This window comes from Camellia sinensis, chromosome 7, assembly GCF_055761805.1.
Source record: "Camellia sinensis isolate YWXY chromosome 7, ASM5576180v1, whole genome shotgun sequence".
NCBI lineage: Eukaryota > Viridiplantae > Streptophyta > Magnoliopsida > Ericales > Theaceae > Camellia > Camellia sinensis.
The window spans coordinates 101,611,517-101,626,917 of record NC_138967.1 but is presented as its reverse complement, the minus strand read 5'-3'; the positions used below and the strand labels follow the sequence as shown (position 1 = coordinate 101,626,917).

At 37.3% G+C, this 15,401-nt stretch overlaps 1 protein-coding gene across 13 annotated transcripts in view; it reads right to left on the bottom strand.

Annotated features, from left to right (window-relative positions):
- Positions 1–15,401, bottom strand: part of LOC114307350 (phospholipid-transporting ATPase 2) — a 145,406-nt gene that overhangs the window by 120,429 nt on the left and 9,576 nt on the right. For all 13 annotated transcript variants that reach the window (XR_014335803.1, XR_014335805.1, XR_014335804.1 and 10 more), the window contains one exon: positions 10,010–10,223. Coding sequence is in view for 9 of the 13 variants with exons in the window: in XM_082878891.1 (XP_082735017.1) it covers positions 10,010–10,223 (214 nt within the window). In the remaining 4 variants the exon portion in view is untranslated. The remainder of the gene's footprint in view (positions 1–10,009; positions 10,224–15,401) is intronic.

Here is a 15,401-nt window from a genome sequence, read left to right as displayed (position 1 = left end):
GTACAAACCAACCACTATAATTGCCATTCATCTCTCTGCTTCTTTAAATTAGAAAAGCATTGCATAATGAAGTGATCATATAACCATCAGAACCTAAAGCCTATTAGATAGACAACCAAAGGTATAAATCTCTCTTCATCCAATTCCAGTAAGTCCAACTACACTAGTAGTCTTTTGGCCTGCGAAGCAACTGTATATTAATCTCCTACAGCAAGAATATCCACTCTTTCTTCTTCTTTTTTTCTTTTTTTGATCCATGAAAACCCATAAGCTTCTACAAGAATATCCTGAAGCCTAGACTTTTGGCATATTGAAAAAATTGCTTACTAAAGAGATCTATAACTACTGAATTCTTAGAATCAAAAATCTGTTTTAGAAAGCAAAAGAAATAGAAAAATGACATATATAAACTAGAAAACCAAACTAAGAATTGTCAACAGCATAACGAATTTTCCAATGTGGACAAATATTTTCTCCAATTTAACTGTGATTTTTCTCTGCAAACAATGACAAGATGAGGAAAATTTTATCAGAACAGTAGCTTACGATGCTCAAAGATAGTTCAAGTGGCATAGATCAATTATGTGATTTAAATTGCTTTAGAACAGCATTGGCAATAACGTGCTGAAATTCATTTGTCCACATTGGGTTCAGCAGCCTCTACCTATACCATTACGTAATAGCCACTATTTAAAAACCTTGTTCCACTCCAAGGTGACATTCAACTTAACACTCATATTACATTACACTAATGGTGGAGTCTAAACCTATTATTGTTGTCCTTACTAATTACGTAATTAAATTCATGTGTAATGGCAACCAAGAGAGTTCCCACCTCCAGACAATGTAGTGTAGAGAACACATGGACAAAATCACTAAAAGTGCTTTTTGAACATGCATCCAATCATAAACACTAGGACATCCATCAATAGATGACTATCCTAGGAAAGAACAACCAAATTCCAGTGGTAGGCAATGCCAAAGGGCTTTGAAAGCACACAGCTTTCCAAACCCAGCAATAAGGGTAGTGGAGACATCTTAAAAACCCCATGGTGACAGAGACATAAAAAGAGACAGGCATGACTTGATTTTTTTTTACACAATGATAAAAATAAAAAATAAAATAAAAATTGTCAAACCCATTACTCTGCATCAATCTGCAGTGGATTACACCAAAGTAGAGAACTTTCAAAACATTTGCCCCCATCTGCTTGAATCCCAGTAAATCACTTTACAAGGGAACATAATTTTTTGATTGAAATACTAGAGATGTCTTGTTGTTCCCATCTCTTCAACCAACATTTGACACATTGCTCAACCAATTTTGGATAAACTTCAGCCAACCATCTAAAAATCATATAACTATGTTTATGCAAGTAATTATATTCAGAGCTTTATGTCATCCTTCTTTGCTATTTTATACTTCTAATCTCTATTACCCATTTGCTACTCAATATTTTCATCATTGCCTCACCAAAACAAACAGATGACCAACAGCTGTTAGTTTCTTGATTGAATAGATAAATTCGAATCATGCTTCATCTTCATCAAATAATACCTTTATCCTTTATGAGCAAAAAGGTGAATAAAGCATCCATACGGTTTGATCTCTTCTGAAACATCGCTGCCTTTTAAGACTCCCTAATGACTACAAGAGCATATTTAGTCAGTTTTGACTCCTTAAACTATTAACATATTGTCCTGTCAAAGTAACTAAAGCTAGATTGCTAAGATCGAAACATTTAATTTCGAGGACCATCTATCTGCCCATACTCCAGAGAATTTTAGCGCCATACCCAATTTGCAGCAGCTTGTTCTCTGTAATGTCCTCTCTTCAGTCAATTTTGCACAGTATTGTATTTTTTTCTGCCACATATGAAATTCAATGCTCTAGTGTACCCTTCAAAAGTATTCAAGGGGTTCAAGGAGGGTGTGCAATAAATGGGATTATATTTTGGTTAGTGGATGTCAGTTTCTGTTTGGCATTTGCAATGACCTCGTGTTGTAGACGTTATTGCATCTAATTGATTTTCATGATGATCCTTCATCCATCTTATTGCCACCTTCAATGTTATATCATGAAGTTTGAACTTAAACACTTTCCTCTGAAAGGTATAAGCTAGACCCCCACAAATATGGTGCCTACATAATGCCATCAATTTGCTTTCCTTGCGATTAGTTATGAACAAATTTAAAGTGTCTCAGACATTAAAAACAAACACGAAACAACATAAATAGCATGCTATTACTTGTTGGCAACAAAATGTATAATTGATTGCATAAATTTATACAAACACCCAAATTTACATCAAAACTATTTAATGGCAGGTCTCATGGGGAGCTTCTATTTCCACAGACCACTTTCTCTTGGTTCACACACTATTTTTAGTTTGGAAATCAACTTCTGAACAAAACTTCATGGTTCGGAAATCAACTTCTGAACGAAAATATATGGTTCGGAAATCAACTAATGAACCAAAGATATAGCCGAATCATAGCCATTTGTTCGAAAGTGGATTTGCGAACCATGTAGTTTTGTTCGGAAGTTGATATCCAAACCAAAACAATGTGTGAATTGAAAAAAGGTGGTGTATGAAAATAGAAGCTCCTGATCTCATGGTTTATGAAGCAGTACATAAATACCGGAAAAGTAATATTGTGTTTGCCTTTAAATCAATATCTTTCAGAAAAAATAATGATGAGAAAGTAATTGTTGTATTCTCACCTGATGAAATCAACTAAAAATCACAGTTAACAAGCATTGACCATAAATCTGGAGAAATAGAAGAGTGCAGCAATCTAGGCCAAGGAATCACACAACTTAATTAATTTTCAAGAGATGTGGGCCAACCCAAGGGCAACTATTCTGTGCAAATATTGTCAAAGGTTAGGCATGTACCCCAATCTATCCCTCCCAGAATCCCATCCAATGGGGAGTACACTCAGTGTAGTTTTTTAGATGTATGTTCTAATATCCCATAATAATTACAGTTTGAAGGTAAAATGAAGAGATTTAGGGTTAGGGTTTAGAAGAAGGAAGAAGAAGATGAGAGAAGAGAAAGAAGTTTTATATATATTTGTGTACATTGTTTTCTCAACTTTACATCCGCAATATATATACAAACCCTAACAACACAATATGACCATCATACCCTCAACTTACGTAGATACTAACAAAAGAACAAGAGAACAAAAATAACTATATTAACACTCCCCCTCAAGCTGGAGCATAGAGGTCAAACATGCCCAGCTTGACGGATAAACAATGAAACAAAGGCCGAGCCAAAGGTTTGGTGAGAATATCACCCAATTGATCTTCAGAACGAACATAAGGAGTCACAAGTTGCTTGCGCAGTAAGATATCACGAATGAAATGGCAATCAAGTTCTATATGTTTGGTCCGTTCATGAAACACTGGATCATTAGCAATGAAGCTAGCAGCCTGATTGTCACAAGACATGCTCATAGAAATGGGAAAAGAAAAGCCAAAATCCTAGAGAAGAAATTGAACCCAGAGCATCTCAAAAGCAGTATGAGCCATGGCACAGTATTTAGCATCGGCGCTAAAACGAGCAACAATAGTCTGTTTCTTGCTACGCCAAGTAACAAGATTTCCACCAACAAAGGTATAATAACCCAAGGTGGAACGACGATCAATCCTATTTCCAACCCAATCAGCATCACTGAAGCCAGTGACAGGCAACGAGAAAGATGGGCACTAGAGCAAACCTTGGCCCGGAGCACTCTTCAAGTATTGCAAGATACGACACACAGCCGCAAAATGGGGTTGGCAGGGAGTATACATAAAATGACTGAACACATCCACGGCATACGTAATATATGGACGAGTGACAGCGAGATAGATTAACTTCCCAACCAACTGACGATAATGACCAATATCAAGAAATAAGTCCCCAATTTCACCATTAAGCTTGACACTCAAATCCATGGGAGTATCACTAGGGCGAGTGCCTAAGAGGCCAGTCTCAGTGAGAAGATCAAGAACATATTTTTGTTGGGAGAGAAACAAGCCTTGAGAAAAGCGAGCAACTTCAATCCCAAGAAAATACCGAAGATGGCCCAAGTCTTTGGTGTGAAATTGTTGGCCCAAATTCTACTTCAAATCAGCAATACCAACGGAGTCACTCCCAAAAATGATTATGTCATCCACAAAAACAATAAGAACAATACTCCCACTAGACGAGTGGCAAACAAAAATAAAGTGATCAAAGGTGGAACAGTGAAACCCATAGGCAAGTACAACGGCACTGAAGCGATCAAACCAAGTACAAGGGGACTGCTTGAGACCATACAAGGCCTTTTGCAATCGACAGACAAGATGCTCTTGATCGGGAACAACATAGCTAGAGGGTTGATCCATATAGACCTCCTCTTGGAGATTACCATAAAGAAAGGCATTCTTGATATCAAGTTGATATAAAGGCCAAGACTGATTAACAGCCACAAAGAGAAGAATCTGAACAGAGTTCACACGAGCCACAGGAGAGAAAGTCTCCACGTAATCAACGCCATATGTCTACGTGTAGCCTTCGGCTACCAGGTGAGACTTAAGCCGCTCAACAGTTCCATCAAGAAGATACTTGACAGTATAAATCCAATGACAATCCACAATAGATTTGCCAGACGACATAGGGGTAAGTTCCCACATCTGATTCTTATAAAGGGCATGCATTTCCTCATCTATTGCATGCTTCCAACTAGAGATGGACATAGCTTCCTGATAGGAGCAGGGAATGGAAATACTAGACAGGCTACAAGCAAAAGAGTGAAGACAAGGAGAGAGAAGCTCATAAGAAACGAAATTAGCAATAGGATGTTGAGTGCAAGTACGTTTACCTTTGTGGATTGAAATAGGAAGGTCATTAGAGGGTATATCGGCAGATGGAACAGGGGGGGACAAGAACCTCAGACGCAGGAGATGAACTGGTCAGGCCATAAGACACAATGCGTCGAGCTTGAGACCGCTGATAAACCTGCAAAGGAGAAGTGGAGGCAAGATGATAGGGAGATGATATAGACGTGGAGGAGGAAGGAACACAAGAAGGAAAAATAGGGGTGAGAGAGGCTGGCTCCCCCTCACGACAAGAGAGAAGATCAATGGAAAATCATTGCCCATAGAAGGAGAAAAAAGGAGTGGACTCAAAAAAGGTAACATCAGCACTGACAAAGTATCGACGCGACTCAGGATGATAACATCAATACCCTTTTTGAGTACGAGAGTAGCCTAAGAACACACAGTTGCAAGCACGAGGAGATAACTTATCTAAGCCGGGTTCAAGAACATAGACAAAGGCCACACAACCAAAAACAAGAGGTGATAAGGGAAAATGAGATGATGTGGGATATAATTAAGAATAGGGAGATGTGTGTACAACACTAGAAAGCATGCGGTTAATAAGAAAACAAGCGATGAGAACAGCACCACCGCAAAATTGTTTGGGAACATGCATATTAAACATCAATGTGCAAGCAACATCCAACAAATGATGGTATTTATGTAGAAAAATTTAATGTATAAAGAGAAATAGAAAATTGTATAGATATTGATTGTATTATTGATTGTTATAATGTTGATATATATTACAATGATTCATGATTCCTATATATAGAAGAGGGTGAGTGTGTAGTAGGGAAGGAGTAGGTGAAGTGGAGGTGTTAGTGGTGTAGTGGGTTAGGTTTAGTGGAGTAGGTTTAAGTGGGTGAAGTAGGTGATAGTGGTAGGTTTTGGTACATTTTAACAGCCCCCCGCAAACTCAAGGGGGATAGGAACTAACCAACTTGAGTTTGGAGAGACTAACAAAACAAGAAAATAGACAAATACATAAAATAAAAAAGGATAGGAGACACTGTATGGTCGTGTCAGACCATTGGTGAAGACACTGGATGGTGGTGTCATAACGTTGTAGAGGACACTGTATGGTGGTGTCATAACGTTGTAGAGGACACTGTATGGCGGTGTCAGACCGCTGTAGAAGACAGTTTATGGGGTCATGTCGGACCGTTGTAGAAGACAGTTTATGGGAGTAGGTGAGGTGGTAGGTTTTGGTACATTTTAACAAGTATGAATGTCACTACTGCAGCTAGTATGAAGACGAAAAAGCCCAAGTAGTATGGGCTCACATATTTCTCCAGAAAAACTAGCAATTCGATGAGCTCCAACGCCAAGAGTACTAGCAAGCAGTGTTGCAAAACCCCTATTTACACCCCTTCCAAGTGTTGCACCCACAGAGAAGTCAAAGACAACAACAATAGTAAAAACAGCCCACATTGCAGAGACACCAAAACCATCATAGAGAGGGTCACAGTAGTAGAACTAAAAGGTTGAGAAGGTGGTTGATCTTTGTATGTAGAGAAGTCGCCTCTGGTGGCGGCGAACTGGAAGCTATATGTATTGATAGAGATGACAGCGGAATAGGTTGAGGTCCGGCGGGCGGCTAAGGTGAGGTTGCCGCCCGCCGGGGAAGCAAAAATACTAGGTTCTAAACCTGCTCTGATACCATGTAGAAAAATTTAATGTATAAAGAGAAATAGAGAATTGTATAGATATTGATTGTATTATTGATTGTTATAATGTTGATATATATTACAATGATTCATGATTCCTATATATAGAAGAGGGTGAGTGTGTAGTAGGGAAGGAGTAGGTGAAGTGGAGGTGTTAGTGGTGTAGTGGGTTAGGTTTAGTGGAGTAGGTTTAAGTGGGTGAAGTAGGTGATAGTGGTAGGTTTTGGTACATTTTAACAATTTACGCTCTGCAACACCATTTTGAGGAAATGTATGAGAACAACTAGTCTGATGAATAATACCACAAGCATCACAAAAGGTAGTCACAATAGACTACACATGTTCTAAGACATTATCAGACCAAAATATTTTAATACGTTTCCCAAATCGAGTAAAGATTTCATTGTAAAACTTAGAGATCATAGAAGGCAAATCAAATAGTTGTTTCATTAAAAACAAATAAGTCATCCAAGAGTAATCATCCACAAAATAACAAAATTAAAAAACCATTAACAGTGGGTGTTCTAAAAGGACCCCAGATATCTTTATGGACAAGAGCAAAAGACTTAAATACACGACTAACACTCCTACTAGGAAAAGAACTACAGTGATGCTTCCTAAATTGACAAGCTTCACACACAATCTGAGAAACATGATTCAAACCAGGAACAGCTAACTTGAGCTTGGCCAAAGAGGGATGACCCAAGCCGAAATGCCACTGAATAAGAGATACAGTAGCACTCAACACAGTAGATGGAGGATGAAGAGGTATCACAATGTCCAAAAAGTATAAGTCATCCTTCTCATGCCCCGAACCAATCATCATCTTGGTCTGGAGGTCTTGCAAAACACATGAAGTGGGAAAAAAGGTTACAGAACAGTGGAGAGCTTGAGTTAATTGGCTAACAGAAAGCAAATTAAATGGAAACTTAGGAACATAGAGACTAGAGGGTAAGGAAATGGATGGAGTGAGGTGAAGAGGACCTTAACCACTAACAGTTCGAGAAGATCCATCAGCAAGTATAATAGTATGATCAACAGACCTCAGATTATCAAAAAGAGAGGAATTGCCAGAGATATGGGAACTAGCAGCAGAGTCTAGGAGCCAAGGCTAAGGCCTCGTTTGGGAACAGGCTAATTTAGTAACTTTTTGGCTATTTGGCTAAAAAGGTAGGTAAAAAAAACTTGTATGTTTGGGATGACTTTTTGGCTAATTACGAAAAGATGTGCAAAAAGTAGAGAGAAAAGAGAATCTTTGACTTTTTGGTATGGGTTGTTGGCTTTTTGGCTAATTTAGTAACTTTTTGGCTAATTGGCTAAAATAGCCTCTTGCCAAACGAGGCCTAAGTAGAGTTAGCCACACATGCAAAATTACCTGAACTAGCTAGAGTAGCAGTAGAGGATGAAGATATACTAGGCCGAAGAAACTGGACAAGAGCGGTAAGCTCACTAATTTGAGTAGTAAGTGTCTCATGAGAATCAACCGGAGAAGCAATAGAACCAATGAAAAATAAGGAGGACTGTGAGGATGGAGCATCCATAACATGATGCGCATGGTCAGGTTTGCCATACTTCTGCTAGCACCAAGGTTCAGTATGACCTTAGGAACCACAATGAGTACACTTGCGATCACCACGTGTGCGAGAGCTAGGGCCACTACTACCCTCTCCATGGGAACCACCACCACAAGATGCACCACCACGAGAACCACCTCCACGAGAACCTCGTGATCTGTAAGAAGAGCCCCAAATGCCAGATGGGCCATGAAAACCCCCTCAAGTAGGCCCACGATCTCCACTACTAGAGACCATTGCAGAAGATGAAAAAGGAGAGGACCCAGTGGTAGGTTGTGCCTGACCTAAGGAAGAACATAACAGCCGAGAATAGGCATTAGTAGCAGAAGAGAGATCACTGGCAAGAATCTGATCCTTGAACCCCCGCAATTCAAGATCTAAACTACAGAGTAAAGAAGCCATCATAAACTCCTCCCAATGTTGCTTTTGTTTGTTCACATCAGTAGTGAAGGGTTGATGCTACAATAACCGATCCCACAAGGTCTTGAGGCTACTATAATATTCGGGAAGGGACTGGCCAGATTGGCGCATAGCAAAAATCTGCTCATATAACTCATAGACCCGAGAAACATTACTCTGATTTGAAAAAGATTCAGCAAGGGAGTCCCAAATTTCCTTCGAGGTATCACAAAATTCCACAGTAGTAGCAACTTGTGGTTCCAGACTATGCCAAATCCAACCCATAACACAGGAGTCCTCACTACACCAATCATCATAAGCTTTATCATCAATAGCAGGTGGGAATTCACTAAGGAAGCGCGACTTCTTCTTTCCACGTAAGAAAATTTTGACAGCATGGACCCAAGCCAAATAGTTGGCACCATTCAATTTTTTTTTGGTGATAGATTTAGGCATGTCATCATCTTTACCCATAGCCATAGCCTTAGCCTCAATCTCGGCCATGACGATCAATCACACAAAATTCTCAACAAACAAGCACGAATGTAGCAAATTACTTGAAGATATTCACTACCCACAACAACCAGCGCTCACAACAACCAATATAGGCAATAGATTCAGACCCAAATTGAACCAAAATAACAAAAACAAATCAACAAGCCAAATATCCAACAAATTCAAATTGAAATTGAACCAAAACAAGAAACCACCAACATTAATCAACAACTTAAGACCAAATATCCAGTGCCATACAATTTTCAGCCATATATGGTCAATCCCAATAGATAGAAGTAAGAAAACAGCCCTGTTGTACTGAAACAAACCAGAGAGAAACAAAACGACCCAAAAACTCAACCTAATCACCAATAAACCACAAATTAACAGCAAAGGGCACTAGAATATGCCCAGTCAGCTCCTATAGAAGGGATTGTACTAAGAAGAACCAGCAAAAACAGTCCCCAAATCCATAGTAAAAAAAAAAATTGTACCAAAAGTCACGAAAAACATTCGAAAATAGAAAACTCACGTTAGGGATCAAAAAATTCCACAAAAATCACCATAATTCTCCGGGGACCATTTCGAGCTTAGGGGTGAAGATCCCATCCGTACAGTGCTTACGTCATGCTGACATCATCGTACAGATAATGATGTCAGCACGCCTCGATCACCTCAGCTCAACCTCCAGAATCTATAGAACACTTACTCACGAAGAATGGATTGCTCTGATACCAAGTTAGAAGGTAGAATGAAGAGATTTAGGGTTAGGGTTAGGGTTTAGAAGAAGGAAGAAGAAGATAAGAGAAGAGAAAAAAGTTTAATATATTTGTGTGTATTGTTTTCTCAACTCTACATCCACAATATATATACAAACCCTAATAATGCAATATGACCATCATACCCTCAACTTATGTAGATATTAACAGAAGAACAATAGAATAAAAATAACTATACTAACAATTACAAATAAACAACACAAACCACAAAATACAGTTTAATTATATTTTCCATACATGTTTTCTGATGCCCTGGTTGACAATCCAAACTTGTTTCTCATTTGCTTTCTTGTCTGAGAGATATCTATTATAGTCATCCCATGCCTCTTTAGTTGCTGATACTGAAAATATTAAAACAAGTGGACCCCATGTACTTGCAGGATTTACTGGAGTAATCAATGGCCATAGTTGAAGGCATGCAATCAACAAGAAGTACTGATTCATGAACCGGCTGGAAACAAGAGAGAAAAAATTATTAGGAGTAATAAAGGAAAGGGTAAAAAACAAGAAAAAGGAATAATCTAAAAGTCGTACTAAACAAATATGTGAAAGGATAAACAAAAAAAAAAAAATAATTTATCAAATAATATTTATGCTCGAAAGTCAAAACACAAGGCCAGTAAGTTTTTTACAGGACTAAGGATCAAACTTTGACACAATAAGTAGGAGACAAAGAAGTTTGCACGCAATTACAAGAATCAGCATCATTGGGCTAGTCTTTTGATGAGAAATTTTAAATCAAACAATGTCCAATACAAATCTCACAAAGAGTAATAGGATCATTCTCCGCTGCATGCATTGGTACTTAAAGCCAAACAAGGAGTAAACAAACTTCATGAATGTTTGCAGCTTTGTAATATAATATTTGCCATAAACAAAAATGCTAGGTAAACTGAACATCTAATTCAACCACAATGGATGAGCTATGACTTATATCGCATTTGAGACAAGATCTAGGATAGATTGTGTTGGCAATTTCTGTAGGACAAAACTTGGGTCTTGAGAATGTGTTGTAAAAGGGATTGGCAAACTAGATTGAGTGTTGAGAGTGGTCAAGTTGAAGAATCACATCAAGCGGTTGCAGATATCGCTATGTTAGCCTAACATATACATTTTTACTTCATGTAGAACTTTTTTTAAGACACCTGTGATTTCAAATTGCACCAATTTTAATATTTTTACATTAGATTAGTATTACATTGGTCTTAGGATGTTTTTCTAGCAAATTTGATGAGTTTGCACATTTTTAGAGTTCTAGGCCTTGATAAAGCAATCAAGCACTCTAGAGTGGCGATCGAGCACCTCTAAGAGCAATTGAGCACAACAGTGAGTGATCTAGTGTTTAGGTAAGTGATCAAGCACCGTTGTCGAGCCAAAACATTGATTTTTGTCTCAAAACATTCCCGAAGTGTAGTGCTCGCTTGGGGATTGAGCATCTCACTTTGGAATTGCTTAGGGATCAAGCGCACCAATGGGAATAAGCCTAATTTGGCATGTTTTAGGATTATATGCTCCATCTCATATAAAAAGGACCCTAATATTTTTCTAGGGGTGTAGCCACTTATTTTGATCAGCCCTAAGAGTACTTGAGAAAGATTTTTAGCAGTCTTGAACCTTTGCATCTTTAGGAAAACTTCTTGAGTTTTAAATAAAACATTCACTCTTTGAATTGTGTTACATTGCAGCATCCAGACGTCCCTTGACCAACGTTTTAAAAAGCGCTCCTAGGCGCTAAGCAAGGCAAGGCGCAGGGTTGGCACTCGAAGTAGACGAAGCGAGGCGCATTGCGAGAAGCACGCGTAAGACGTTGAGGCGCGTGCCTTTCGCCTAGGCTCAAAGCGCATGCTTCGTGCGCTTCGGCTAGGGCTAATCTGTTTTATGTTTGTGTCCTAGCCACATAGAATTAAAACTCTTATACAATACAAATCTGCTGGTGAGCTTCTTCGAATCGATTGATCTGAGCTTCGACATCGACTGATCTGAGCTTCTTCAGGTTCATCTCTGCTTCTTCTCTTCTCTCTCTGATTCTTCTCTCCTGTTTTGTCTTCTCTTCTCCTCTCCTCCCTTCTCTTCTCTTCTCTTCTTTCGTCATCTTCTGTCTCGCTCACAATCGCTCTCTCTCGCTCACAATCGCTCTCTCTCTCGCCTTCTCTCTCGCAATTGCGATCTCTCTCTCTCTCTCGCTTCTGTCTCTCTCTTTATCTTCTTGATTCATATATATATAATACATTATATAATACCTATTATATAATATATAATATACTTATAGATAATATATAAAATATAATTGAATCATATATATATATAATATTATATAATACCTATTATATACTTATAGATAATATATAAAATATAATATATATTTATAAATAGTAATAAAAAAAAATAAACACATGTATGTAAAATAAAATAAAAAAATAATTGAAACACATTATTTAAAAATATAATAAATAAATAAAATAATATATATATATATATTAAAAAAATTAATTGTTTTTTTCCTTCTTCTCTTCTCTTTTCTTCTCTTCTTATTAAGAAAATTAATAATATACATATTAAATATTTGCTTATGTTGAAAATTGTGCAATAATAATATTTTGCTTAACTTTTATAACTTGCGCCTCGTTTTGGTGAGGTGCGCCTTGCCTCGCGCCTCGGCGCTTAGGCTTCAGGTGACCTTGGCGCCTCGATGTGCCTAGAGCTTTTTAAAACACTGCCCTTGATCATTTAGGTAAACAAAGTCGTCGAAGCACAGAAATCAAGGTGAGAAACTTCATGGTGATCTAACAAATCAAAAGAGGTTGACCAGGTCAGGTCGAGCTCGTGGAGCGTGGAGATGATTTCAAAGTTAAGTGAACTAGGGTATGTTTGTAATTCCTTCCATCTTTGATTTGTTTAGTAGATTGTTTGGGTGTAGGGATAGTGGTTTTCATCATGCGAACGAGTTTTCCCATAGGGTTTCCAAGTTAAGTCACTTTGTTCACTTTACTGGTTTATTATTCAATGATTTTTCCTATAACCCTTGATCTAATTGTTAATTGTCTGGTAAATCTAAAATTCAAATTCATTTTTAGTGATTCACCCCTTTCTAGGCACAATTTCCACTGGCTCCAATATGTCAACATTAAATGGACAAAAACCCTAAACGCATCAACATAATCAAGTGAAACACATATATAGCATAGAAAACTAAAGAGATTCATATACATAAGAACGGATAAATTCATGTTTACATATGTATTCATACACACTATCTTGGAGAACTCCTAAAGCAAGCTCAAAGTTTTCTTCCGTTACCATCCCCAAACTAAGAAAAAGAACAAATCATGTCTACCAATTTGCAATTGATGCACCCACGAGAGTAAATTAAATCTCTCTTTTTTTTTCTTTTTTTTTTTTTTTTGTCAACGAAGAAATTTTATTAATACTTAAATAAGAAAAGAAGCAAGAGAAAGTGGAGGACAAGAGGTCCACAAAAATTTAAAAAGCAAGCAAATAAAGGATTTCATATCAAACCAAGCCCTCCACAATCCCTACTAATTAAAAAGAATCCTTAAAAGAAAAAGAAATTGAAGCCCAAAAGGAAGATATATGACAAATCCTATCACATCTCATTTAGATCCTCAAATTGATTTTCAAAAATCTATGCATTACTTTCCAACCAAAGCTCTCAAAATATAGCAAAATTGACACAATCCGAATCACTCGAGCTTTGTTAACGGTGCCAAATCCCCTATAGTCAATCAAAAACATCTATATAACAAGGAGGGCTGTTTTTTAATCCTTATGGGACTATTGTCCTAAGTGGCATGTTTACATCAAGGGCTAAGATCAATGGGCAATGTTATATTTTCTTCTATTTTTCTTTTCTTTCTTTTTGTCTCTCTTCTATCTGCTTACGCTTCTCTCTTAGCCTCCATTTCTCTCACCATACGAAAATAGCCACCATCACTCTCTCTCATTTGAATTTCAAATATCAAACACACCTTCTCTCAATCTTACTCTCTGCTTCTCTCACATGCTTCCTCCTTCACTTCCTCTTTGGTGCCATCTTCTTCTTCAATGAAAATCAAATTTTAATTTTAAGGTTCAGGAATCAGACTTTTACTATATCTGATATTTTCTTTCATCTCTTTAGGTGAGTTTCCTTTCGATTCAGCCCGCTCTTCATCTGCCCAAAGATTTCTCTCTCAAACGATACTAACAATTTCTTACAAATTTGTAAAATCCCTTTCGGTTTGTATAATGGTGAAGATGGGTTAAAGGTATAAAAAAACAATGTCTAGGTATGGATTTCTTCTAATTTAGTTTCTGATATTTATTTTTTTCTCGTTGCAAGTCAACAATTTTTGGATTTTTGATATAACATACGTATAAATTTCTCTCACACAATTTTTTTTTTTAGCTCATCAGTTTGTTTACTCATAAATTTTTGAACAAAACTATTTTATGTATTTCATAAATTTTGTAGTATCATTGTTTTTATATTTTTTAATATTTTTTATGTGGTTCATGAAATCTGTTTGTATTTTTTTTTTTTTTTTCCATCATTTGAATACTGATATCACTATTTCTATATTTTATGGTTCATGAAAACCAGGTATGGTTTTTGTTAGAATACTTATATTTGTTCTCTTGTTAATATTTGCGTAAGTTGAGGGTACAATGGTCATATTACAATGTTAGGGTTTGTATATATATTTTGTTGATGTAAAGTTAAGGGTTAATGATTATGCAACATATATAAAATTTCTCTCTTCTTCTTCTTCTTCCTTCTAAATCCCAACCCTAAATTCCTTCATTTTACATTCTAACTTGGTATCATAGCAATTTCTATTCTTCATCAGAAAGGTTTCTACTGACTCTAGAGATCGATCTAAGGTGACCGAGGACGTCAGCATGACGTAAGCACTGTACGAACTCGTCCTTCACCCCTAGACTCGAAATTGCCTCCTAAGATTTATGATGCTTTTTGTGGAATTTTTTTATCATCCTTGATGTGAGTTTTCGATTTTTGAAAGTGTTTTATGTTTTTTGGGACTGTTTTTCAAATCTGCTCTCGGGCTATTGTACTTTTGTTGGTGGTAATCTTGTTACTTGGCGTAGCAAGAAACAGACTGTTGTTACTCGTTCTAGTACCGAGACTAAGTATCGTGGCATGGCTCATACTGCTTCTGAGATGCTCTAGGTTCAGTATCTTCTCCGAGATTTTGGCTTTTCTATTCCCACTCCTATGAGCATGCCTTGTGACAATCAGGCTACTATCTTCATTGCCTATAATCCCGTGTTTCATGAACGCACCAAACATATAGAAGTTAATTGCCATTTTATTCGTGATCTCTTACTCTGCAAGCAACTTGTGACTCCTTCTGTTCGTTCTACAGATCAATTGGGTGATATTCTAACCAAGCTTTTGGCTCAGCCTTCGTTTCATCGTTTATCTGTCAAGCTGGGCATGTTTGATCTCTATGCTCTAGCTTGAGGGGGAGTGTTAGAATACTTGGGATGACCTAAATAAGTGCACTTTTTGTCTTTTTACGAAAAGATGTGCAGAAAAGTAGAGAGGTGATGTGATGGAAAAAAGATAAAAAAATAAAAAGTGTGGACTTATTTTGGGTAGCCAAACTTG